Consider the following 27,861-nt stretch of genomic DNA (forward strand, 5'->3'; position numbering starts at 1 on the left):
TAATTGTGCGCAGCATCCTCCTGATCTGAAACTTCACTGTGATACTGAAGAACTGCAGATAGTGACATGGACAGAATAGGTATGAAAATATATAACATAAATATTAGTTTGCTTTGAAATTTGCAATTCGGTTTCTGCCTGTATGTCTCCCTAAAGGTGGTATGACCGGCAATCAGTACAGGATCTCATCTGCTTTCTGTTGTTTTAATCGCTCATGACAGCCACCTCAGCAACTTCATTGTCTAACTCAATATGACAATGTTTTATATCCTTTAAATATGTGCATGTTAGTTTCATTCTGGCCTGACTGTTATTCTAGTGACACAGATGTACTGTTGTTCATGCCGTTTGTAGATTTGCCCCCAGTGGGTCCAGATGATTTGCCCCTGTCTTTGCTGGAGATGGGCTGCTCTGGGAGATTTGAGCTCATCACACACCCACTGCCCAAGAATAAACCCCTGCCTCCACTGAGCACAGTACATCATTCAATTATACTGAAAACATTATGTGTGGTTTATGAGTTAGTTCAATGTTGGCTCGTGTTAGCTAAATTATGTATATTTAAAACAGATTCAACTTGATATTTATATTTTATATGTCAGTTTGTAATATTTTGGCAATCTTTTCAGCTGCCCCATGGGCTACCTCCCACCTGCCTGGATCTGAAAACAGAGGTTGAGAAGCGTTTTCTCAGAGATCCTGCTTGTCTCCCCATACATGATGTGGATGACGCCTTCAACAAGTTCCTCAAGTAGGAAACTCTAAATGTTCAGAAACAGCACCTTTCTATTGCCAAACATGTCACATTCTTATGCTTGATCAATTGTGGCTCTTGGAATTTGTCTCTCAGGATTAGTAAGAGAAATAGAGAAGTGGATTCTCTTCTGAACTGCTCTCTGTCTCCACTGCACTCTGGTCTGTCTGTAGTCAGAGACCCCACCACCGGGATGCTGCTGGATTTCACTGAGGTAACATGAGAAAGCATCTGTAACACTGGAAATGCAGTCTAGTAAAGCTTGGACTAACAAATAGTTATAATAGTAACAAATCTCTTTAAATGTGATGTGTGTAATTAGTTTGATGTAGCTATCCCAGATGTGCATGACTTTTGTTCTTCAGCAGAACACAAACAAAGATTTTTAGAAGAATATTTCACCTCTGTAGGTTCATGCAAGTGAATGGTGACCAGACCTTTGAAACTTCAAAAAGGACAAAGGCAGCATAAAAGTAATCCATCAGACTCCAGTGGTCTTTTGAAGCGATATGATAAATGTGTGTGAGAAACAGACCATAATATAATTTTTTTTTTTTACTGTTCATCTTTCCATTGCTGTCTCTAGGCACGACATGATTTCAAGCTCAATTACAGTGAAAAAGGAGTTAGATTTTGGTATGTTCTCACCCAAAACCAACTGGATCACTTAAGAAGACATGGATTAAACCACTGGAGTCTGATGGATTACTTTTATGTACTTTTTGAAGCTTCAAAGTTCTGGTCACTATTCACTTGCATTGTATGAACCTACAGAGCTGAAATATTCTTCTAAAAATCTTTGTTTGTGTTCAACAGAAGAAAGGTTGTACACATCTGGGATGGCATGAGGGTGAATAAATGATGAGAGAATTTTCATTTTTGGGTGAACTATCCCTTTAAGACTTTCTCATCCCACTGTAAAGATGATTTGTGTTTCTCATATCCCATCTTAATATGCAGAAACAACTATGTGTTGTAAACCATTCATCTGTTGTTTTCCTCCAAAAGTGGCTCTGTGACACTATTAAAAATTCCTCTGATTGTTTGTGCAGCCCAACACAGTAACATTGACTAATTCAATGGCATTAGTTTGGGGCGGGACTAGCTGTTTTTTACTCAATGGCAGACAGGGCGGCTACTCAGGAAAGCTGTTCGAAAACAGCCATTATTTGGGCTAGTTTGGTGCTGCTTCTAAAAAAAAAAAGTCACCTTTAAAATTTATTTTTAATGTGCGCAAGGACAGCATAGCCAGCATATAAAAAAAAAGGCAGGTTTTTTATAATGTATACTGTATAATGTTGTTGTCTGTCATTCTGTCAGGTGTTATTAGAGGACACAGGGTTATCTGCAAAGAATTCACTCTCATTGCAAAGACAGCCAGGACCTCCATCAGAGAGCCTTAGAGGGAGTAATACAAACTACCCATTTTTGCCAGGTACTGTAGCTCATATTTTGATAAAAATATTAGACTTTGCAATAAGGTTCCATTAGTTAACGTGAACTAACAATGAACAATACTTTTACAGCATGTATTAATCTTAGTTAATGTTAATTTCAACATATGTTAAGATTCGTTAATGCACTATGAACTAACAATGAACAATTGTGTTTTGATTAACATTAACAAAGATTTAAAAAATGCTGTAAAAAATATTTTTTCATTGCTAGTTCATGATACCTAATGCATTAACTAATGTTAACGAATGGAACCTTATTGTAAAGTGTAACCAATAAAAAATATCACAATTATCAGTAAAGAAACGTCCTGTTTTTTAACTCTGTTGTCTGTTCAACAGCTGGAATGGAAGAACTGACGTTGGAGCAGATAATAAATAAGTCAGAAATGGAAGAGGACATTGACTTTGAGAAAGGTATGTGATCTGTCTTGATCGTCATTGTCACAGTATGGTCCTTTGTCTAGTAAAAAACTGTGGTGGCTTTTTTTCTCATTTTAGATTTGTTGACTGTTCCTCCTGGACTGAAGGCTGGTATGGACTTTATTGAGAAAGGTCTGATTTCATTATTACTTTCCATATGTTTTATCCCCCCTTTGGGTTGTGCAGCACTATTCAAAATTGTTCCTCTATGTGCCATTAGAAGCCAAAACCATGAAGGGTGAGGTGAACTTGCTGTCGCTCTTGTCAGTGTTTGATGATGTCATTGACACTCTGCCAGAGGAAAAAGAGGGAAATTCACAAAAAGAGGAGACCATTAAACTTCCCAGAAGCAACAGCCTGGAGGACCTGGGAATTAAAGTATGCATGATTTTGATATACAATTCTGAGCAAGATAATTAACAAAACGTTAATTAAAACTCTTTTAAAGCTTTTGGAAACAATTGGCAAATCTTGTATATTTAAACCCACTTTTTTTTCAGGATTCGTCTGTCTCTCCTTCTCAACCTCCAGCAAACAGGGTTGGTGAGACTGAACAAAAGAAAAAAACACAGGGTGAGGAGAAGGGAGACAATAAAAAATGGGCAATTCCAGTGGATATCACCTCACCCTGTAATGACTTCTGCAAACGCATCCCTGATCCAGCCTTTAAGGTATTGCCACTGACCCAACTGGAGTGTTGCAAACAGAACTGAAAGGGACAGTGTAACGGGTAAGGGATGGGCAAGGAGGAGGAGGGAATCGGCAGAACAGTCAACGTAACTTTTAATGACATAAACTAAACTTAAAAAAACATAAACACACACAGCGGCAGCGTGTGTCTCTCTCTCTCTTGAACTGGCGTCTCCGGCTCCCCTTTATCTCCCTTTCCCTCACAGTCCAGCACACCCTCCTCCTCATAACACTCCTCCCCTGCCCGATTCAGGCTGGAGTGCTATCCGGACTGGCCTACCCCCCTTTCTTCTGTTGAACACAAACAAAGATTTTTAGAAAATTATCTTAGCTCTGTAGGTCCATATAATGCAAGTGAATGGTGGCCAAAATCTTGAAGCTCCAAAATGGATATTAACTCAGCAGAGAAGTAATCCATAGAACTCTAGTGGTTTAATCAGTTTTCTGAGGCGATTCAGTTGGTTTTGGGTGAGAACAGACCAAAATTTAACTCCTTATTTACGGTACAACTTGCCATTGCAGTCTCCTTGGTGATCATGATTTCAAGCTTGATTACACTTCCTTGCACCATCTTGTGTTTTGCACAGGCAACAAGCAATAGGAAGTGTAATTGAGCTTGAAATCATGATCCTGCCTAGAGACTCCAATGGCAAGATGTACAGTAATAAAAGAGTTCCATTTTGGTCTGTTCTCACCCAAAATTTATCATATGACTTCAGAAGACATAGATTAACCCACTGGAGTCGAATGGATTCATTTTATGCTGCCTTTATGTGATTTTTGGAGCTTGAATGGTTTAGACTCAAGTGGCTTACAATGTATGGACAAAAACATCATACATTTGTTTGTGTTCCACAGAAGATAGAAAGTCACATGAGTTTAAGATGATATGATAGTGAGTAAATGATGAAAGGATTATCATAAACTATCTCTTTTAAGATCAATAATTGCATTGTTTACTTGCAAGACTGCAGTTGTGCACATGAGCTGTGTCAGTTCACAAAAACAAGAAATTTGATTATGTAATTAAAAGATAACATTAAAACCAAAAGTTACTTAAAAGATTTTTGTAAAACCAGTTTTACAGCGATATAAGGTCTAAATAGGTACCATTGTCATTGTTAAACAAAAACAAGTGCAAAGTGTTTTTTGTTTGTTTTTGTTTCGTGTAAGTAAGCATTTTTATTTTTTTTTTTGCTCTCTGTGTTAGTATCCCTTTGAGTTGGACGTGTTTCAGAAGCAGGCTATTCTCCGTCTTGAAGCTCATGACTCTGTGTTTGTAGCGGCTCACACCTCTGCCGGCAAAACTGTGGTGGCTGAATACGCCATCGCACTCTCCCAGAAGCACATGACCAGGTGTGTGTGTGTGTGTGTGTGTGTGTGTGTGTTAATCCTGAATTTGAACTGAGGTTGCAAACAGGATTTTTTTTTATCAAATTACAGTAATTTCCATATTACAGCAAAGGAGCATATCACATGCTTCCCAATACAATATTAATCAGAGTAAGAGAACAAAAAGACAAACAGATAGATTCAATGTGGTTAAAAAGGCTATACCTGCTGAGGTGGGTATGCTTTTTAGAAATGGTGTCTATATGTCTGCACTTTGTGTCTGTCCTCCCAGACCTGAAAATACCCCAGTTGGTTCGATTTGCTTTTCCATGTTAAAATCTAACAATTATAAAATTAGATCCTTATTTCTGAAAGAGAGTATCTCTACTCCTCATGTTATTTTCTATTGGAACAATCTCTTTAATAATGTAAACTGGTCTCAAGTTTGGTCGTTGCCCCAAAAATTTCTCCTTACAAATAAGGTTAGGGAAATCTCATACAAAATAATTCATAGAGTCTATCCTACCAAGCAATTTTTACAAAAATGTAAAAGTGATATTGATATAAAATGCTCTTTCTGCGAAAGTTCTACTGAAACTATTTTTCATATGTTTTGGTCCTGCAAAGTTACACAGTGTTTCTGGAATGATGTTGAGAGATTCATTGCTGTTAATATCTTAAAAACATTTCTCTTATCCTATAAGTATGTGATTATTATGTTATTATATTAAGGACCATTACTCAAAGGATGCTGGTTTCATTATACATTTTATTTTATTTTTATGTAAATTGCATATCCATAAATGTAAATTCACAAATGACAAACCTAACTTTATAGTGCTTAAGAAGGAGATCAAAATGTGCATTGATGCAATGTCAAAATCTAAAAATAGCAAAGCAATTAAAACAATGGCAATATGTTCTTCATTTAACATTTTTATATAGAAAGTATTTACTTATGCTTATTCAATAATATATAGAGGTTGCAAACAGGATGCAGAGTTATGATTTGAATATAAGGAAGTAGAATTAAACAGATTGAAAGTAAAAAAAATGTATGATACTGTTGTAAGTTGAATTTTTCAGTATGTATTACCCATTAGCATGTTATCATACACATTATTGTTCCAGAAACAATAGATGAAACTGATAATCACCATTTGAAATGCCACCTATAGACATTTGCATTTATTACAGATTTATTTTATTTAGCCTTTAATGCATTTAATAAAAATTATACATGCACTTGATAGATAGGTAGATAGATAGATAGACAGACAGACAGACAGATTATATATACATTAGGGGTGGGTAAAAATATTGATTTTCTGATGCATTGCGATCTTCATTTGAACGATCTTGATATCAATTCTTAAATCCCAAGATAGATCTTTTACTCTATTCGCAACCCTCTACAATGAGAGGAAATTACTTGCATTTGCAACCAAATTTTGAGGTATGTGACTAAAAATGTATATAGGTAACTGACTATTAAATGTTTACATTTCACTCACCAGTGATTGTGTATTATAGTGCTGGTATATTCAGCAGCGAGATCCACGTAAATCTTTTGTCATTTAATAATGTCTCTTTTAATACCCTTTCTATTTTCTACAGTCAGTAGTTAATCAGAAACAACAAAAAATAAACATTTAATTCTAATCACGCATAGCACGGATGAGATAAGGTCATTGGAGTCTCTCTCATTAACGTGCGCTCATTTAGAGACCCTCTTTACAGATCTGTCGGTTTTCTTAAAGTGGCAGTGCCGGTTTTTAACACGTGTTCAACAAATCAATGTAAGTACCTGTAAACAGTACGTATTATGTAATTAAACAAAAAAACATGTTACATTATAACTGAAATATACCCAGATGAATCGATATTGAATCAAATCGGATCCATATTACATTGCGATTAATTGCGTTAATTTTTTTAACGCGTTATTTTTTATAAAATTAATTGCACTGAATTAACGTGTTAAATCCACAGCCCTAATAAATATATACATCGATTACCCACAAAATTAAAACCACCTCTCTAATATTGTGTAGGTCCCCCTTGTGCCACCAAATTGGCACCAACCTGCATCTCAGAATAACATTCTGAGATTATATTCTTTTTACCACAATTGTACAGAGTGGTTATCTGAGTTACCATAGACTTTGTCAATTGGATCCAGTCTGGCCATTTTCTGTTGACCTCTCTCATCAACAAGGCATTTCCGTCCAGAGAACTGTCTCTCACTGGATTTTTTTAGTTTTTGGCACCATTCGGAGTAAATTCTAGAGACTGTTGTGTGTGAAAATCTCAGGAGATCAGCAGTTACAGAAATACTCAAACCAGCTCATCTGGCACCAACAATCATCCATGCGATTATCTAATCAGCAAATCGTGTGGCAGCAGTGCAGTGCATAAAATCATGCAGATACGGATCAGGAGCATCAGTTAATGTTCATGTCAACCATCAGAATGGGGAAACAATGTGATCTCAGTGATTTTGACCGTGGCATGATATCTGGTGCCAGACGGGCTGGTTTGAGTATTTCTGTAACTGCTGATCTCCTGGGATTTTCACACAACAGTCTCAAGAGATTACTCAGAATGGTGCCAAAAACAAAAACATCCAGTGAGCGGCACTTCTGTGGATGGAAATGCCTTGTTGATGAGAGAGGTCAACAGAGAATGGCCAGACTATTTCCAATTGATGAAGTCTACGGTAACTCAGATAACCACTCAGAAATGCCTGTTGGTGCTGTTTTTGGCATCAGAAGGGGGGCCTACACAATATTAGGCAGGTGGTTTTAATGTTGTGGCTGATTGGTGTGTATATATATATATACTCATTTGCATTATGTTTTGTTATAAATTTATTCCACAAGAAATTAATAGGCCACATTAGTCTAATAAATGATGTAATTATTTATGTTTTAGTGCTAATCTTGTGTTGGACTAAAGAAACTCTGTTGTGTTCAAAAAGTTCACAGTGACATACATTTCTTCAGAACATCCTAACATGGTTATTCTTCCTGATAGGACCATCTACACGTCCCCCATTAAGGCCTTGTCCAATCAGAAGTTCCGAGACTTCAAGAACACTTTTGGTGATGTGGGGCTTTTGACTGGAGATGTGCAGCTGAATCCAGAAGCCTCTTGCCTCATCATGACTACTGAGATTTTGAGGTCATAATGTTAAAACAGCTTTTCATTATAGTTACTTCATTATCCATTAAAAGGCGATGTCAATCAGTCTGTCTTCCTCCTAACAGGTCTATGCTCTACAATGGGTCAGAGGTCATTCGTGACTTGGAGTGGGTAATTTTCGATGAGGTTCATTACATCAATGATGCAGAGGTGATGAACTCTCTTTATTTGAATGTATTTCAGTTATATTTGTTCTCTTCACTGCTGTCATTTCTCATATGAATGGACTCTGTCTGGTTTCCTCAGAGAGGTGTGGTGTGGGAGGAAGTGCTCATCATGTTGCCGGAGCATGTTAGCATCATTCTGCTAAGTGCCACAGTGCCCAACTCTGTGGAGTTCAGTGAATGGATCGGGTGTGTGTCTTATCAAAGCTATTCTGAAAAATAATTTTACCAGGCTTTGTGTAGATTGTGGAGTTTTACACTTCTCTGTTGTTTGTGCTCTCTCTGTCATTAGTCGTATGAAGAAGCGGCACATCTATGTGATCAGCACCGTTAAGAGGCCCATCCCTCTAGAACATTATCTCTACACAGGCAACAGCACCAAGACTCAGAAAGAGCTCTTTCTGTTGCTGGATGCCACAGGAAACTTCATCACCAAAGGGTAAGTTAAGCAACCGTTAGAAAACATCATTAATTAGTCTCCTAACCAGAAGTGATGTGATAAAGCCACACATTCAGTGGCAAGAATTAGCTGGTTTTCTGCATTAATTGGTCATTAAATGTGATCTCATCTTCATCAAAGCCACAAGTATAGACAAACACAATGTGCTAACAACACACAAATTTTAATCTTTCATGTCTTTACTAAACACATCCCATTAAACATTCACAGTGCTGTGGAAAAAGTAAGTGTACCCTTGGATTTAAAAACGAGTCTATCCTCCTTTGGCTGCAATAACTTCAACCAAGCGTTTCCAGTACCTGCGTATTAGACCTGCACATTCAGAAGGAATTTTGGACCATTCATCCTTACAGAACTGCTTCAGCTCAGCCATTTTCTTAGGATGTCTGGTGTGAATGTCCTTTTTTGTGATGCATGGTCCATGTCAGCAGAAGCTTCTGGTGAATAGCAAACTCAAAATGTTTGAGTGTTTTTTATAAGTCAAAGTAGCCCTAACCCACACTTCCAATCTAGTTTCATTAATTGGATGTCAGGTTTCCCAACTACTGACTCTAATTAGCTTTTGTTGACGTTATTAGCCTATGGGGTTCACATAATTTGTCCAGCCTACACTGTGAATGTTTAAATTATGTATTCAATATGTACAAGAACAATACATTAATGTGTGTGTTATTAGTTAAAACAGGTTGTGTTTGTTCTGTATTGTTACTTAGATGAAGGTCAAACCAGATTTTAAAACAAACTTATACATAAATGCAGGTAATTCCAAGGGGTTCACATACTTTCTCTTGCCACTGTAGAAGTCTTAAAGCTACATCAACAAAAACATGCAGTTAAATTCTAAGAGAAAGGGTCATTACAGTATAACAGTAGTTCTTGAGTTACATTTTAAATGGACTCTAATCATTTACATTCAAACAAAATACATTTTTTAGCTACTATGCTGCAGTGGAGGCCAAGAAGGAACGTACAAGTAAACATGCACAATCTTTTGGCACGAAGAACGCATCACAGAACACAACAGCCAGTCAGGTCAGTGTCTTTGCACCTCTCTTTCATGAGGTAATTTCCTATGACCTTCAGTCATCCAATAGTTAACACCTCAATCTATCCATAAATGCATACATTTTACCAGTATCCGCCTCTTGTTTTGGTAGGATCGAGCAATATGGCAGACACTCTTAAATTATCTGTCTCAGAGGCAGCAGACCCCAGTGGTGGCATTCACATTCTCCCGTACACGCTGCGATGAAAACGCTCGATCTTTGACATCTCTGGATCTGACCAGCTCCGTAGAAAAGAGCGAGATCCATTCCTTCCTCCAGAAGAGTCTGAGCAGGTTGAGAGGAGGAGATCGGCAACTGCCACAGGTACCTGTGATTTCAAAGGCCAAAACTTAATAGAGCGCAGAATAGCCGATGGCAAATATAATGAAGTTAATATATACATTTTAGCAATATTAAAATAAAAGTAATTTGAAAGTAATTTGAATCAATTAATTTATCATTAAATAAACTAAATAAAAAATGCAAGCAAAGGTATAAGAGGTTGTGCTACAGTGTGTTGTGAATATATGGGTCAGCTGTGCCTGTAATTCTTTTAGCTGCGACTACATTCACAATATAGCATGTCTTTCAGAGCTTTATTGCTTTTATAAAACAGTTTCTACATATTAAAAAATGTTAAGGATGCAGGTTTGTTTTGGTAACCAAAAATATTTTCTTTATTGTTTATAATTTAGATTTTTCATTCAAAATATTCACTAAAATCTAACCTTTAATTGACGTAAACTAATTGGGGGTGGGGGTCTCATAATTAAATTAAATATTTTCTCCAAAACACCTTTGCCACAATTATTGGCACCCCTAGAAATTCCTATAGTTCTTTAGTAAAAAAAAATATTTTAGTATACTATAGCTGGAGAATTGCAGGAATTAGTTGGATATTGGGGTCAGAAATTCTCCAAAACTATCAGATGCCACCTACATCATCACAAGTTGTTTGGGACCATTTCAAGAGAAAAAGCCTCCGCTCTCATCCAACAACAATCTCAAGCGTCATCAGTTTGCCAGACACTACTGGAACTTCAAATGGGACTGGGTTCTATGATCACATGAAATAAAAGTTTTTTGGCAGGACACACCAGAGATGGGTTTGGCGCACGAGAGGTAGCCATATGGAAAAGTACCTCATGTCCATGGTTAAATATGGTGGAGGATCTTTAATGTTGTGGGACTGTTTTTCTGCCAGAGGTCCTGGACATCTTGTTCGGATACATGGCATCATGGACTATCAAATACAAACAGATAAAATAATTAATGTAAAATTATTTGAATCAAAAGTATTGAAAACAAGGGTGACACACATATTTGACTAAAATATTTGTTTTTTTTGTAAAACTTGTGTTGTGTTTGGAATTGTTTTGATCCATTAAAGGATGGATTTTTTTGAATATTTTGAATGAAAGATCAAAAGTATAAAAAAATAACGATATATTTTTCACTGCCGCCTTTGCTCATATTTACCAAGGGTGCCAATATTTTTGGCCACAACTGTATTAATTAAATTCATTCATCCGTCCGTTAAAAGAATATAGTCCCTGACAGAATGTTGCTATGCAGCTAAATTAATGTGACATGTTGAATTTCACATAGCTGTTACTGTATTGTTTATTTTAGCACAGCTGGAAGCTGAAGTGACCAATCAGCATCCAGGATCAGAACATTTTTATCAAATATAAATGTAATAATAGATACCATATTGCTGAAATTAAATGAACTTATTCAATTATTATTTTTAATATTTTAGGAAATGTCCAGTAGCCATTGTCAAGACTTCTGTCACTAGTACAGTTTCAGTGTTTATCAGTGTTGGTGTGCACTCAGATTCTGTTGATGCGGGATTTGCTAAAGAGAGGGATTGGTGTTCACCACAGTGGCATCCTGCCAATCCTGAAGGAGGTTATTGAGATGCTCTTCTCCAGAGGTTTAGTGAAGGTTTGTGTTAATAACGCTTCATTTGATTAATCTACAGTAACTCATCCTTGATTATAGAAAGAGTTGGCCACTAACAGTCTTTCTCCCTCTCAGGTGTTGTTTGCCACAGAGACATTTGCTATGGGCGTGAACATGCCCGCCAGGACTGTTGTGTTTGACAGCATCCGAAAACACGATGGCACTGGCTTCAGAAACCTACTTCCTGGTAAAAACACTATTCAGCACTGTTGACTTCTGTTCCAAAACCTAATTAGCTGCATTGTTTTCCTATTTAGGCAGCTTACTTGGTACTTTTGGGGGTATTTACACTCGGTCACTACATGCGTTTTTACTGATCGGATTACTATCTGATTGAATAAGCACATTCCATTGAAAATGGGCTGGGATTTCCATTATTCCAGCATGCTTTGAATGGGACTCATAGCAAAGAGTAAATGTTCAAATTAAGTGTTATTTTATGTGTTTGTTGTGCACGATGAATATAAAGGGGGATACTTGTTAGTGTGTAATGTTTTGTTGTTGAGATTTAGAAGAGTTTGTTATGTTTGAGATTTGTGAGTTTCCATTATGGTGAAGTGTGGAGCTTGAGCTAACGATGAGGACAGTTTTATGATCGCACATGAAATTGATTGCTCGCTTCATTTTGCAAATACTGTGCTAACCATAACATAGTTACTATACTACACTCTGTAGTGCTTCCAACCAGCATTTATTTATCATGCTAACATTCCCTTTCACTAGTTAGTACATAAAGAAATTAAAAATATTTATTTGAGTTGCATTGACATGTCATTGACATTTTATTGGGTTTATTCAATTCAACTAGGTTCTTTCTTCACAAAGTAATTGTGTTGAGATTACATAGTAAATTCAAGTTAACACTTAAATGAACACTTGGAACCACGTATTCTATATGCCAAAAAACAATGGTTAACTTCCGGAATTATGCTATTGCCGGGCAGCGAATTCAAAAGATGTGATTAATTATTTGATTCCAAGTGACTTTGCGCAGTGCATGTGTGTGTGTGTCTTTGTTTGTGCGCGCTGTACATTTTTCCCATTGGGGCTTGTCATATGTCAGTGCGCATCAGCTGCGCTTATTGTCAGCGTTTAGTTTCATTAGTGAGCTGTATCAAATAAATGAAATTCTGTCTCTCCTACAGCATGCTTCCATTTTTTGATTTGTAATTATTTATTGCGCAGTGGGAACCCTATGCAAATGCTATTATGTTTCACATTTTCCTTATGCTGACGTAGCACTGTTTGGGTTGAGTAAAGTTTACTTATGTAGCTTGAACAACCAGATGCATTAACACTTGACTGAGTTTCATCTGGAATGGGTCTCAAACTACCTCTGGAGGTGGTTTATATCCATCTCGTATCCATCTTGGAGAGTGTGACAGGGTAGGGCGGGGCCGGGTCGTGATTATACACACCCGGTCCCTTATCAGGCTAATATATCGCCAGGCCAGTTCTCGCCTCCTCCTTTCCATTGTACTGCTTTACAGAGGGGATTTACACTGGGTCTTTTCATGATCGGATTGTTATATCCGATCATTAAAAGCACATGAAGTGACCAGGTGTGTACATGTTTGTTATGTCTAAACAAGCCCTGACGTGCATCAATTTAGCTCGCTTCTTGCAATTATTCTAAATTAAAATGATAATCATGACTTATTATCATAATAGTAGCTATTATATGGAAAGGAGCTGTCAGATACTTGTTGGTGGAGACAGATGATGATGATAGCCAGGAGTTGGGTAAATTAGCAGTCTCTAATGAATGAGCACATTAATTATGCTTGGGCAGTGCAGATGTTAGTGCGTATGTGAATGGACTGTATTCAGGTCTTTGATGTGTTGGACACATCTACGTGTGCGTAATAGGTTGATTTGGTTTAAGACATTTTGCAGATCACCCAAAGCACACAAATTCAACCATATATTTTTCATGATAATCTTTCATTTTGTAATTTCAATATCATTGCATCTATGAGATGTCGTCACTAATATAATGAAACCAGTGTGTGTGTGTTTGTAGGAGAGTATATTCAGATGGCGGGCCGTGCTGGCAGGAGAGGTTTGGATGCCACAGGAACAGTTATAATCCTCTGTAAGGCTGGAATTCATGATATGGGAGATCTTCACTCCATGATGCTGGTTAGTACTGCACCGGTGTCTGTTTGAATCTCCATGTAGTTACTTCATTTCTCTCCTCGGGTTCTGTTACTGGCAGATATTTGAACTTGAAAAAAACTTGAAAAGTCTACCAGTACTGTGAAACAAAATACACTTATATAAACAATACTTGCTCTGGAAAAGCCTAAATATCTTATGCTGTGTAGATTCTCAAATAAATGTATTTTATAGATTTGTTTGATTTTTTTACAGGGGGAAACAATAACAATTCTTAATCAGAGTAAAATTCTCTGCACTAACATCAAAGGTCTTACTAAAGGAAAAAAGATTTATCATGGATTTTCATGATAGAATTCATTATAAAATATAATTGAGACTGGCAGCAGGTGCTTGTAATGGCTAGAAATACCACTTTTCCTTGACATAATGCTAAATGTTCACATGGCAATTTACACAAGGAACTATTTCTGCTGTTTCAAAGTTACTTAAAAACCCCACAGAGTGTACACAACACTCATCTTCCGATCGTTTGTGGATTCTGTTCATAGAATGAGGCAGAAAATGTTTTATTTGTGGCTTTCTATATGATGCTACAGGCTACATTGGTTGCTATATCTCATATAAGCATCCTTTATGCTTGTAAATATATCCAAACCTCATACAAAAATTGACAAACCGAAAACAGTGTAATCGTTTCTAACTTTTTTGTCCGTGGTATGATTCAAAAACGCTTTAAACTGCAGTACAGCCCATTGAAGAGACTTTACGTTTATTAAAAATCAAGGATGGTGCTAACGTGAATAAGGTCTATAGATCCTCAGTGGCGTCAGATCCATCTTTTCACTCTTCATAAAGAAAGTGTTTCACTTAAACCGCTGTTCAAATGATACTCCGATCGCTTCATTTAAATGCTAATTTTTCATGAATAAGGCCCAATGTTTCATGCAGCGTTAGAGATTTTGACTAAAATTTTACACTTTCTGAAACATGAAGGTGGGCTTTTTTACTTGGGTCAGCAAGAAACCATCCAGATTTCACATAGCAACGTGTTAAAAACAACCCAGATTTCCTTAAGAACTGCATAGCAAAGCCCTGGCATTCACCCAGAACACCGTAGTATTGTGGCGGTGAGTTTAGCACTGGCAAGCTCACCACGTTTTCTTCAGAAAACGTCAGTCAAGTGATTCCCATGCTTTGAGAAAATGAGGTTTTCACTTAAAATTCCATATAATGGTGAACTTGACCCAGCAGAGCAGGATGAGGGCGGCTGCTCACTGATGGGACTGTAATCTGTGTGCTCATCAACTCTGCGGGCGTCATGGCAACAGCAGCCAATGCTGTAATCACACACACATAGTGTGTTGTCAAGTGCTGCTGGTGTATGTCAACCCAATTTCTTCACTCTAATTACACTGAAAGAGCACAAAGAGCCTTGACGTACACAGATCCTTTGATTGCGCAGTGATACTCTTATTTGAAGAGAGGTTGATCTTATATGTTTGTGTCCATGTTCTCAAAGAGCCTTAGTTGCTAAAAACGGTATTTGGACGCTTTAAGGGATAGTTTACCCAAAAATTCGGTCATAATTGAATCACCCAAACCAATATTATTTTCTTTTGTGGAACACAAAAAGAGGTGTTAGGTACTATTTTCCATGCACTGCAAGTGAATGAAACTGAAGCTGTCATTCTGCCCAACATTCATATGGGTTTTGAACAAAGTGAGGTTCAGTAAATGATGACAGTATTCTTTCTGACGCCACTTCATTATCATAGCCAGCAGATTTGAATTTCAGTTTCCAGCCAATGAATTGTAATGGACTATGTAGATGATATGGGTTGAATTATTGAAGAACACAAAAAGATGGCGTTAAAGTGTGACGCTTTCCTCGTCATCAGGGGAAACCAACAGTGCTGCAGTCTCAGTTCAGACTGACTTACTCTATGATCCTGAACCTGCTGCGTGTGGAGGCCCTGAGGGTCACTGACATGATGAGGAGGAGCTTTTCTGAGAGTCACAGAGACACACAGGTAAACAGACTCATTTCCATCAGTCTTTGAGGGAAGATAAAAAGCTGTCGGGTGTTTTCAATTTTACTGAAGACTGAAATATGAAATGTGTGATGAAATGTTTTGAAATTCTCCTTTTCTTTTATGACTTATTTCTCCCTCTTTCTCTGTCAGGCCCATGAAAAAAGAATAAGCGAGCTGAAAAGCACTCTTTCTTCTCTCCCTCCACTGGACACTGAGGGTCAGTTGTCTGACTTACTGTCATATTACCACACCATCACAGAGCTGCGCATTACCACAGAGATCCTGCAGGTACATACACATGCACATGTTGGTACTCCTATCATTATGAGGACTCTCCATACACATAATCATTTTTATGCTGTACAAATATTCTATCCCCTACCCCTAAACATAACCCTCATAGAATTTTTTGGCATTTTTATATTTTCAAAAAACTTTTTTAGTATGTTTTTTTAAGCTGTTTGAATTACAGGGACACTAGGGGTGTCCTCATAAACAACATTTATAGCATAATACCCTCATAATTACTAGTTTGTAAACTCAAAAAATGTCCTCGTAAACACACACACACACTCGCAAACACATACACAAATATACAGTATAAACTCACTGTATTTGTGTACCACAGCACAGCAAAGGAGTCACATTATCTGACATATTTATATCTGTGTTTCATTTAACTTGATGTTCAATGCAAAATAAAAATATTTTTGAAATGCTTGCTCACATCATTGAAATATCAGCTAATTTGCATATGCCAAATTATGCCCATTTACCTTTTAAGGCCTTATAAAAAAAATCTAATTCCTTGGGTCTGCAGAGCCCCAATGAGCATTGTTTCGAAGCTCTGCCCACTACAATTTTTGCTTATAACTTCTGAAATGTTTGGCCTAAAATCATGAGTCTGGTCTCTTTGGAGCATACATTTACATTTAGTCATTTAGCAGATGCTTTTATCCAAAGTGACTTACAAATGAAGAACATAACAAATTATTTGTCGTACAAAAGTCAGCAATATCTGCAGTATCTCACTGCCAGGTTTTCACAGTGGATGGAGTTGTAATGATGAAGAGAAAGACATATATTTTTTTTGTTGTTGTTGTAAAATAGTAAGTGCATTTAGAGTGTATTGGTTAAGTACTCTCGGAACAGATGTGTTTTTCAGCTTGTTCTTGAAAGTTGAGATTTTTTCAGCAGATCGTGTGGAGGTTAGAAGCTCACTGAAACTCAGGTGAACAGAGAGAGGGAATGATCGTGAATTGGACTCTGTGCCTCTATGTGACAGGACCACCAGGCACTGCTCGTTCATTGCCCGCAGAGAGCAAGTTGGGACATAGACCTGGAGGAGTGATTTTACGTAGGAGTGCGCTGATCCACAAACTGTCCTGAAGGCCAGAGTCAAAGCCTTTAATTTTATGCGGGCAGCTACAGGTAACCAGCTACAGGTAACCAGGGCAATCAAGAGTGGGGTGACGTGAGCCCTCTTTGTCTAATTGAAGTCCAGACCCACTGCTGTGTTATGGACCATCTGCAGTGGCTTAATCGTGCTTGGTGGAGACCGGCCAACAGGTCATTACAGTAGTCCAATCTTAAAATGACCAAAACTCGGACCAGGGGCTACATAGCATATTCAGACAGGAAAGGTCTAATTTTCCTGATGTAAAGTGTGAACCTGCAAGACTGGGTGGTTGATAAGATGTGGGCAGAGATGTTAAGCTGTTCATCCACCACCACTCCCAGGTTCCGGACTGTTCTGGTTGCATTAGCATAGTTGAACCAAGATGAATAGTGAGCTTGTGGTCAAGAGACGGGATGACTGGGATTACAAGGAGTTCAGTCTTGGCAAGGTTGAGCTGAAGATGGAGATCCTTCACCCAGGCCGGGATCTCCAAGAGGCAGTCAGAGATACGAGGTGTGACGGTGGGTTGTTGGGCTGGAACGACAGGTAGTGGAATGATTAATCAGCGTTGCAGTGGTAGGTAAAGCCATATGCCTCAATTATCGATCCCGGTGATGTAGTGTTGATCGAGAAGTGGAGGGGTACGAGCACTGATCCCTGAGGAACTCCAGTGGTCTGCTCGTGTGACTTGTACTCCTCTCAAGGTGACCTTGAATGATCTGCCTGTGAGGTATGTTTCCAACCATCCAAGCACAGTTGCTGTTATGCCCAGGTCAGAGAGAGCAGACAGGAGAATCTAGTAGTTAACTGTCAAAGTCAGCAGACAAGTCAAATATGATGACAACAGATTATTTGGAGTTAGCTCTAGACAGTCTCAGGGTTTCAGCTACTAACAAGAGGGCAGTCTTCGTTGAATGTCCTTTTTTAAAGCCAGACTGATGTCTGTCATGTAGGTTATTATGTGAAAGAAAAGTGGACAACTGGTTGAAAACAACCTTCTCAAGAGTTTTAAGATTCTAATAATGGAGTCGTATGATACCCAATTTTCCTATGTCAGCCATATTGGGCATCGGCTGCATTTCAGAAACGCATTGGCGGATCATTATGAAATTAGGTATGTCATTTGAGCCATGTCCTGAAGATACTCAAAAAGTTTGGGTATTCGAAATTTGTCGTGTAACGTTTAGTGACACTCACATCAAAAAGTTATGAAAAGATTTTTGTTAGACCAAACGGTTCTTGAGTATTGGCCAGCTATACAAATGTACACAAACACACCATTATGGTTCTAGGTCACACTGCATATATAATTAACAAAACACAAATCCATGGATACAATAAACACTGCTATGGAAAAGTCTTTCATTTTAGTATAAACATTGCTGTCAGCAATTATATTCTCTCTCACGTCTCCCTGTTTTTGTTAGCGAGCTGTGCTGGAGTCAATGAATGGACTCAAAGCTCTGTCTGTTGGGAGGGTGGTGATAGTGAACAATGTCCAGCATCACAACGCCCTGGGAGTCATTCTACAGGTGTGTGACTGCATAAAGAAGTAATTTTACTATAAAATGGTCACTTTTACTTGCATGTCATATTATGATTATGGTCCATATTCTGTTCAAAGGGATAGTTTACCCAAAAATTTAATTTACAAAATGTCTCATCATTTACTCACCCTCAGGCCATCCCAAATGTGTATGACTTTCTTTCTTCATCAGAACACAAACAAAGATTTTTAGAAGAATATTTCAGCTCTGCAGGTCCATACAATGCAAGTTAATGGCGACCTGAACATTTAAGCTTCAAAAGCACATAAATCAGCATAAAAGTAATCCATAAGACTCCAGTGGTTTAATCCATGTCTTCAGAAGTAATATGATAGGTGTGTGTGAGATCAATATTTAAGTCCTATTTTACTTTCAATTCTCCTCCCTGTGAAGTTGGTTGCAATATGCACAAAGAACAGGAATTGAAAAAACAAAGGAAGAAGAATGTGAAAGTGAACGTGGAGATTTTAGTAAAACAAAAAGATTTAAATATTGATCTGTTCTATCTGTTCTAAAATTGATAGCCATTTTAACTGTAGACTCCTCCGCTCACAGAGCAACACGGAGGAATAAAAAAGAAAACATTAAAAAAAACCACATAGATTTTTGCTGATAACACAGTTTAATCACAGGTCTACCTCTTGTTGCTATATGACTACATTTTGATCAATATTGCAAACATTAGTCAATGTCTCTTTTCATAAACTAAGATCAGTAACAGGGTTTTAGCATCTGACCCTTGAGAGTCCCCTATATTCACTATTTGTTTTCCTGTGTCTCACCTCTACAGGTGTCCAATGATGCTGTAAATCGCATGTTTACCGCTCTCATTATCTGTGAGAAGGGTAATGAGGAGCTTGGTGCTGATAGGTCAAACAAATACTTACCCCCCATCTACAGCGCTACACTGTTTATTCCAGAGGGTCAGTCATATACACTCACTAACACATTCACCCCCTAAACCTGACACTCAGTGTCTCATCCACACATATATACACACTGCAATACTGAAGCAATAAATTATGAGAGGCTGTGCGATGGCCAAACACAAATTTTCATAAAAAAAACAAATATATATATATATATATATATTTAGAAAATTCACTAAGGGTCATTCTTCCACTAGAAGATTTATTTCCAGGCATGTAAACAAATGTTAATTGTTGGCCTCTATGTATGCTGCACTGTTACTCACTCAGTACATGGATGAACAGTTGTTTCACATCATAGCTGTTATGATATTGTGTATTTTAGCAAGGCTGATACGCTGTATTGGCCAATCAGTCTGGACCTATATGACCATGACTGGAACTGTACATTTTATAACACTGAGCAGCATCGGAAATGACACCTACATTTACAACTCTATACTTGTACAGATGGTGTGATTTACAGTGTGTGTGTGTGTGTCTGTGTGCGTGCGTGTGTGTGCATGTTCAGGACCCTGCAGTCATACAGTGCAGAAGCTGAAGCTGCAGGACATCTCTGCCATCACAGCCAAAACACTCAAAGTCATCCCAGAGAGAATCATCGACAACTACAATAAAAGGCAGCAGCCACGCTTCAGGTGTGTATGTGTGAGTTTTTTGTGAAACTTGTGTGAATTTGCATTTGTTGAAAATGTTAAATAAACTTCTCTTCCTAGACTTGATCCACCAGGTCAGGCCATTTCTACAGCAACACAAGAGCTCCTGCGATTGGCCGAGGCCAATCCAGGTGGCATAGCGACCCTTGACCCTGTGAACGACCTGCACCTGAAGGGTGTGGATGTGGTGGAGGGGGTGATTAGACAGCGAGTGTTACAAGACTGCCTGAAAGACTTCCACTGTATCCACTCACCCACATTCACTGAACAGGTCTGTCTTCATCCAACCATCCATTTTTCATTCATTCAGATTCATTATGACTGAGCTTTGATCACTCAAAGAAAAACGGACATCTCTAAATAGTGTCACCGTTGCTATATTTTGTGGTCCATATTTAGTATGAATTTGGCTCTGTAACTTTCTGATGCGCCTAGACCTCCATTTATTCAGTGTGACATTGATGAGTCTCATTAGCTCTCACTAATCACTTCCACATTTCACCTTCTGCTGTCTGCTGATTGAGTACAGTGATAAGATCTCTCTCATCTTTTCTCTCTCTGTGAATATCTTGATCAGTTTGCACGCATACAGGAGAGGATGAGTGTACAGGAAGAGCTGGATAAACTTCTGTTTCTTGTGTCTGATCAATCACTGACACTGCTGCCTGAGTACCATCAGAGAATCAAGGTCAGTTCAACACAAACACTGTCACTCAACTGGATATCTACATTATAGATGGAAATGTGCCAGTTGCACAGTCCAACACTTTTAACATGTAGATTATTAATAATAAACCCACTGATATCTGTAGTAATGGGACCTCACAGCTAGTAATGTAAAACACAGAGAAGTTGAGAGTTTTTTTGATATGCAGTTGTAATAATTCTATCAAGGGATGAACATATTTTCCATCTAAACATGTAGACAGACTGAGCTATTCCTAATAAAGACATATAGGGATGAACCTATATAAATATGTTGGCCAAAATAAACAACACTATAGTACTATATTCCCAGGTGCTGGAAGCTCTGCAGTATGTGGACAGCACAGGGGCTGTTCAGTTGAAGGGGCGAGTGGCGTGTCAGATCAGCAGTCATGAGCTGTTACTGACGGAACTCTTGTTTGAGAACACGCTGAGTCCTCTCGCCCCTGAGGAAAGTGCCGCCCTGCTGTCCTGCCTCATCTTTACACAGAATACCCAGATAGATCCGCACATCACCAACACGCTACAGGAGGTAAAACTGTGCAGTGTGTCTCAAAGTCTTTATTTAAGCATGAATGCACATACCAAGCATTTAATACAATAATATCATGCCTAAAATCCATCTAAATATAATAAATTATTGGCAAATAGCAATAGAATATGCACACTAATGTAATATTTAACACTTGTTCATGCCTGAGATAACAAGATTGGGAATTGTGTTATACATATCATATATAGTCCTGATGATTATGGAGAGATGACAGTGTGAGAGAATGTCTGGATGAGAGTGTTGTGAATGCTGTCTGCCTGCGTTTTATGCCTCTAGCAAAGCGGAGAGTCGCACACGCCATGTCTGTGTGTTGTTGAATGGCCCAGAAACATGGAAGTGCTTTAAAGGGACCGTAAATAAGTCATGACAGGAGACTGAGAAGTGCACAAGAGTTTTTAGTTCACAGTGTGTCATAAATCAATGTGAAAATGCTCTTACTGTTGGAACACTGTGAGGTTAGGGCGTACAGGTGATGTACCCGCAGTTTGACTGTCTGACTACATTTCCTGCCCTGCTCTAGTTGTGTAAGCACTTAGACAGCAGATGGAGGAGAGTGTGGAGGATAGGACAAAAGAGACTGATGCAGTGCTGTACTAAGAGCTGTGTACTAAGAGTGGGGTCAGATGTGCCACTTTTTACTTCAATCAATACAAGTTAAACTCAATCATCAGCATTTATGGGGTAACTTGTCCTTTGGGTATTGAAAATTCATACATTCTTGATTAATGTATAACGGCACTAAAAAAAACACACACACACCTTTAATGAAAGTCAGTTTTATTGTGGTCCCAAAGTGTATAATGACAGGGGGAAAAAAATATATATATATATATATATATATATATATATAATATTAATTGAATAACATTTTTTATTTTTTTATTTTAGTTTTTTTTGTTTAAAAAGCTTGGCAAACATTAGAATGCAATGTCATAATTTACCTTTAATATAAATTAAAATATTTTATATCTTAACTTTATTACACTTATTTATTCTGATCGTTGAAAATCAACAGTGTACATTTTACTTTAATTACAATTTAAGTACAAGCTTATTTCACACACATTTCGCTATTGCCTTTTCCAGCAGTCAAAATGGGCCCAATTTGCACGTCCGTTGCAACATTCTTTTGCACTGATTTGTTGCAGTGATACAGGAGTTTAGGAAGGTGCCGTAATAAATATTTCTGCCATCTAATGGTTTAGGAGAAAATTATATCCAAAAGGTCTTTTACCAGTGGGGATGCTTTGTTATATAATCATAATCAATAATGTATTTACTAACATATTACCTGTTCAAAACTGTGAAAACATACATGGACATGCATTTGTGCAAAAAACCCTTTTGAAAGGGAAGTATGCAATGGGTGGGAATGATGCAGTACCCAATAGAGCAGGTGGGGGAGCTAGAGAACAGTATGGGGCGAGGAGAGCTAAATTTTAAATAAAAAAAAAATATTTTTTGTCAAATTTGTAAATTTTTAGGTACATAAATGTACAAAAAACTATTTAAAGCTGAATAAAATTCTGAAGGTCAAGGGTCACAACTGGTTCTTAGCATATGGGTCGAAATTGAACAGTTAAGACAATGGAATGAACAGTTTGTTAGTTCTCTTGAGCAATTATATACAACAAAAAAAAACTTTTTAATTTTGTTTGTTTTGATGGTCTTGACGAATTCACAACGTTTGTTCCAGTACCAAAAACTAAGCGGTATTTATAACCTATTCTTTACCTGTCCCGGGTCAAAAATGACCATAAGACAATAGGAGTGCATTTTCGGTTATAACATTTTGGTTATCATGTAAATAAATGGGGCCAGTCCATAAATGTTCAAATCCATTTCAAAGGTATAGCCAAAAGACTTTAACATTATACACGTTAATGTGATTAAATCGTATTGTAACCTTATTTTTGTAACGCTTTATCCAATTCTGGGATAATGTTATTACGTTGACATGACAACGCAGCTGTAATATTGGATATAACTTCAAGGTAAGAAAGTGATTTTATCACATTAAAATCATGTTAAAACTCACTGTAACCATATTTGTTCTTTTTTTAATTCAATTAAGGGATGAATTTAAATTACTCATTTGTACATTTTGTAATGGTGTTTCTTGCCTTTGAATGTGAAACTCGCTAACGTGACACTTAAAAAGAACATGATGTATATTATAAGACCTGTATAAGTTTAATTTACAAAAAAATTATTTTACCTGCCATGCAGAACATTTACTTTGTATTCGGGAAGCTGTTTATAAGCGTTGCGTTTCCGTTCAATGCTGCTAGTGCCGTAGAAATCGCACTATAGCTTTAAGAATAGATATCAGGATTGTTGAAATTAATATCGCAATTATTCTGAAAAACTCAATTTTGACACACTCTCCCATATCTATATTTGTGTTGCAAAACTCTCCTTCTCTAGTGTTTTCTTCTTCCTCCTTTGTCTCTATCTCTCTGTTTCTTTAGGGCATCAATCAAGTACTCTGCGTGGCACAGCGTATTGGTGATCTGCAGAGGGATTGTGGGATAACTCAGACTGCTGAAGACTTTGTGTCCCAGTTCAAGTTTGGCCTGACTGAGGTTGTGTACTGCTGGGCACGAGGCATGGTGAGCACTGACCCTAAAACACAAATGATCTGACCGCCCTGTGCTGAATGTAATAGTGGCCTCTTTATGTGGGTTAGTTTTAGTAAGATATGATAGTGTTTATGGACCCTCAACCAGTAATATCATAGAGACAAGTTATCTTAAGTTTGAGGAAAAACTTGATTACTGAATTTTATTGCACCTTATACCGTGTTTTGTGTGTGGTAGCCGTTTGCTGAGATTGCTGAGCTGACAGATGTGCAGGAGGGAACGATCGTGCGCTGTATCCAGAGGCTGGATGAGGTGCTGAAGGAAGTGAGGCAGGCCGCTCGCATCGTAGGCGACTCCGTCTTGGGTAGCAAGATGGAGAGAGCCTCGCTGGCCATACGCAGAGACATTGTGTTTACCGCATCACTCTATACACACTGAGAGAGAATAACAGAATGAATGTGTGCTTGTGTGTTGATTCATATGAAATGGGATTTAAAAAGTTGTTTACAAAATATGGACATAAGAAACTGTACTTGAATTACTGAGTGCATGTTTACATTGAGTTGTGTATGTGTGTGTCTGAGCTGAGGAATAATTTACACCCCACCCCTCACCTGACCAAACTCAATCTGAAAAGGAAGTTGGAACCAATCATAAACTGTAATTGATAATATGACTATTAAATCAGAAGTGCTCTTCAACCTTTGCTTCATCCATTTTGTCTTTAAATGTTTCTGGGCAAGGACCCCTCAGTGGATAGGGAGACATATTGTATACGACTGAGTGTTCCATGTTAAGGCTGGCCTAATAACATGCATAGAATGCCAGGTTACTGTATTTTCATACTTTGTCATGATGCTTATATTGCAAAGCCATTAAAAAAAGTCTTGATGCATATAGTGATATACTTGTACATTTAATTTTGATGTTAAAGGGGGGAAAAAAGTAACTTCTTTAGCTTTGGTGATAGTTAACTTATAACTTAAGCATATATAATTTGTTTTAATGCAATTTCTTTTTTTATTCTTAATGTTTGTACCCCACACACTCACACAGTAATGCAGTTTTTTATTTGTAACAACTGATATAGTTCTTAATATTATATTACAGTACTAGTTATGCATACTGTATTATGGCATAAAACGAGTAAACAAATATAATGAAAAAAATTAATCAATTGATTTAAGCCAACTCATGAGACTTTGCTGAACAGAAACGAAGATTTTAAGAATATTTTAGCTCCATACAATGCAAGTGAATGTTTACATTTACATTTATGCATTTGGCAGACGCTTTTTATCCAAAGTGACTTACAGTGCAGTTATTACAGGGACAATCCCTCGGAGCAACCTGGAGTTAAGGGCCTTGCTCAAGGGCCCAACAGTGGCATCTTGGTGGTGTTGGGGCTTGAACCCCCGACCTTCTGATCAGTAACCCTGAGCCTCAACCACTGAGCCACCACTGCCCCAGAACTTTGAATGAGTTGGCCAGAACTTTGAAGCTCCAATAAGCACATAAAGGCAGCATAAAGATAATCTAAACTCAGCAAAAAAAAGAAATGTCCCTTTTTCGGGACACTGTATTTCAAAGGAAATTTTGTCAAAATCTAAATAATTTTACAGATCTTTATTGTAAAGTGCTTGTTCAATAAACAATTAATGAACATGCACATGTGGAACAGTCATTAAGACACAAACAGTTTACAAACGGTAGGAAATTAAGGTCACAGTTATAAAAACTTACGACACTAAAGAGAACTTTCTACTGACTCTGAAAAACACCAAAAGAAAGATGCCCACTGTCCCTGCTCATCTGTGTGAATGTGCCTTAGGCATGCTGCATAGAGGCATGAGGACTGCAGATGTGGCCAGGGCAATAAATTGCAATGTCCGTACTGTGAGACGCATAAGACAGCGCTACAGGAAGGACAGCTGATCATCCTTGCGGTGGCAGACCACATGTAACAACACCTGAACAGGATCAGTACATCCGAATATCACACCTGCAGGACAGGAACAGGATTGCAACAACAATTGCCCGAGTTACACCAGGAATGCACAATCCCTCCATCAGTGCTCCGACTGTCCGCAATAGGCTGAGAGAGGCTGGACTGAGGGCTTGTAGGCCTGTTGTAAGGCAGGTCCTTACCAGATATCACCAGCAACAACGTCACCTATGGGCACAAACCCACATTCGCTGGACCAGACAGGACTGGCAAAAAGTGCTCTTCACTGACGAGTCACGGTTTTGTCTCACCAGGGGTGATGGTCAGACTCTTCGAAGGAATGAGTGTTACACCGAGGCCTGTACTCTGGAATGGAATTGATTTGGAGGTGGAGAGTCCGTCAAGCTTGTTGTCATTGCAGTTAATCTCAACACTGTGCATTACAGGGAAGACATCCTCCCTCTTGTGGTACCCTTCCTGCAGGCACATCCTGAAATGACCCTCCTGCATGACAATGCCACCAGCCATACTGCTCATTCTGTGCATGATTTCCAGCAAGACAGGAATGTCAGTGTTCTGCCATGGCCAGTGAAGAGCCCAGATCTCAATACCATTGAGCACGTTTGGGACCTGTTGGATCGGAGGGTGAGGGCCAGGGCCATTCCCCCCAGAAATGTCTGGGAACATGCAAGTGCGTCGATGAAAGAGTGGGGTAACATCTCACAACAAGAACTGGCAAATCTGGTGCAGTCCATGAAGAGGAGATGCACTGCAGTACTTAATGCAGCTGGTGGCCACACACGATACTGACTGTTACTTCAATTTAAATTTCAACACATTATTCCATTTCTGTTAGTCACATGTCTGTGAAACTTGTTCAGTTTATGTCTTAGTTGCTGAGTCTTTTTATGTTCATACAAATATTTACACATGTTAAGTTTGTTGAAAATAAAAGCAGTTGAAAATTAGAGGTTTCTTTTTTTGCTGAGTTTACAGTATATGACTCCGGTGGTTTAATCCATGAAGTGACATGATATATGTGGGTGAGAAAAAGATCAATATTTAAGTCCATTTTTACTATAAATCCTCACTTTCTTCTTCTTTTATATTTGGCGATTTGCATTCTTTGTGCATATCGCCACCTACTCTACAAGGAGGAGAATATTATATGATATTAAAAATTAAAGAACCATGTCTATTATATCACTTCTGAAGACATGGATTTAACCTCTGGAGTCTTGAAAGTATGGATTACTTTTATGTTTCCTTTATGTGATTTTTGGACCTGTGCAGTTCTGGCCACCATTTACTTGCACTGTATGGACCAACAGAACTGAGATATTCTTCTAAATATCTTTGTGTTCAGCAGATGAAAAAATGGCTTGATGGTGAGTAAATGATGAGAGAATCTTAATTTTGGGGTGAACTATACCTTTAAACAAAAATGTACATGTTAATCATATATTTAGCAAAAATACCATAGTTACTACAGTAATACCATTGCTGTATTAAGAAAGGTACTAGCCTACTGTAAACCATAATCTCCTTTAAACAATCTCCCTTGCTTTAAGAGTCTTTATTATTACAGTGGTGGTAAAGTTCCAAGTTAGGCCTACCACAGTTCAACTGTTTAACCTGCAGCGAGTTACTGTCATATTTCAGTGCAAATGATTGTTGCCATGGTAATTGTTCGTAAGGGGTTCATAAAATGTAATTGTTTTGAGGAACTGATTGCAAATACACTATATTAGTATTGTAAAAACAGTCATTATTTAAGTGTTTACATGTAAAATGTGTGACATCGGCGCTGTTGTGAGATCTACTGTCTCTTTAAGGCAGCGGTTAATTCAGTAACTCGGTGCGTTAGTTGAAACCTGTTTTTCTGCTGCTGCTTGC

General features: G+C 38.0%; 1 protein-coding gene across 1 annotated transcript; it reads left to right on the forward strand.

Moving 5' to 3' along the window:
- The first annotated feature begins 10 nt into the window (after positions 1–10).
- Positions 11–24,907, forward strand: skic2 (SKI2 subunit of superkiller complex). Its single transcript, XM_052093281.1, has 29 exons — positions 11–79; positions 355–476; positions 630–751; positions 851–968; positions 2,075–2,189; positions 2,551–2,625; positions 2,710–2,763; positions 2,852–3,009; positions 3,132–3,302; positions 4,532–4,677; positions 7,690–7,836; positions 7,923–8,007; positions 8,104–8,210; positions 8,314–8,460; positions 9,417–9,513; positions 9,639–9,851; positions 11,367–11,477; positions 11,571–11,682; positions 13,519–13,637; positions 15,515–15,646; positions 15,800–15,937; positions 18,476–18,580; positions 19,386–19,518; positions 20,036–20,162; positions 20,241–20,451; positions 20,758–20,868; positions 21,199–21,417; positions 23,910–24,050; positions 24,258–24,907. The coding sequence occupies exons 1-29, from the start codon at positions 67–69 to the stop codon at positions 24,456–24,458; spliced, it is 3,750 nt and encodes a 1,249-aa protein (XP_051949241.1). The 5' UTR covers positions 11–66; the 3' UTR covers positions 24,459–24,907.
- The last annotated feature ends 2,954 nt before the right edge of the window (positions 24,908–27,861 follow it).

Source organism: Xyrauchen texanus, chromosome 26 (genome assembly GCF_025860055.1).
Source record: "Xyrauchen texanus isolate HMW12.3.18 chromosome 26, RBS_HiC_50CHRs, whole genome shotgun sequence".
Classification (NCBI taxonomy): Eukaryota; Metazoa; Chordata; class Actinopteri; order Cypriniformes; family Catostomidae; genus Xyrauchen; species Xyrauchen texanus.

Bases quoted from the DNA above. Each gene is read 5' to 3' on its own strand.
- skic2 (XM_052093281.1), top strand. The intron at 8,461-9,416 runs GTAAGTTAAGCA...TACATTTTTTAG, and splicing joins GGAAACTTCATCACCAAAGG to CTACTATGCTGCAGTGGAGG. The intron at 19,519-20,035 runs GTCAGTCATATA...GTGCATGTTCAG, and splicing joins TACACTGTTTATTCCAGAGG to GACCCTGCAGTCATACAGTG.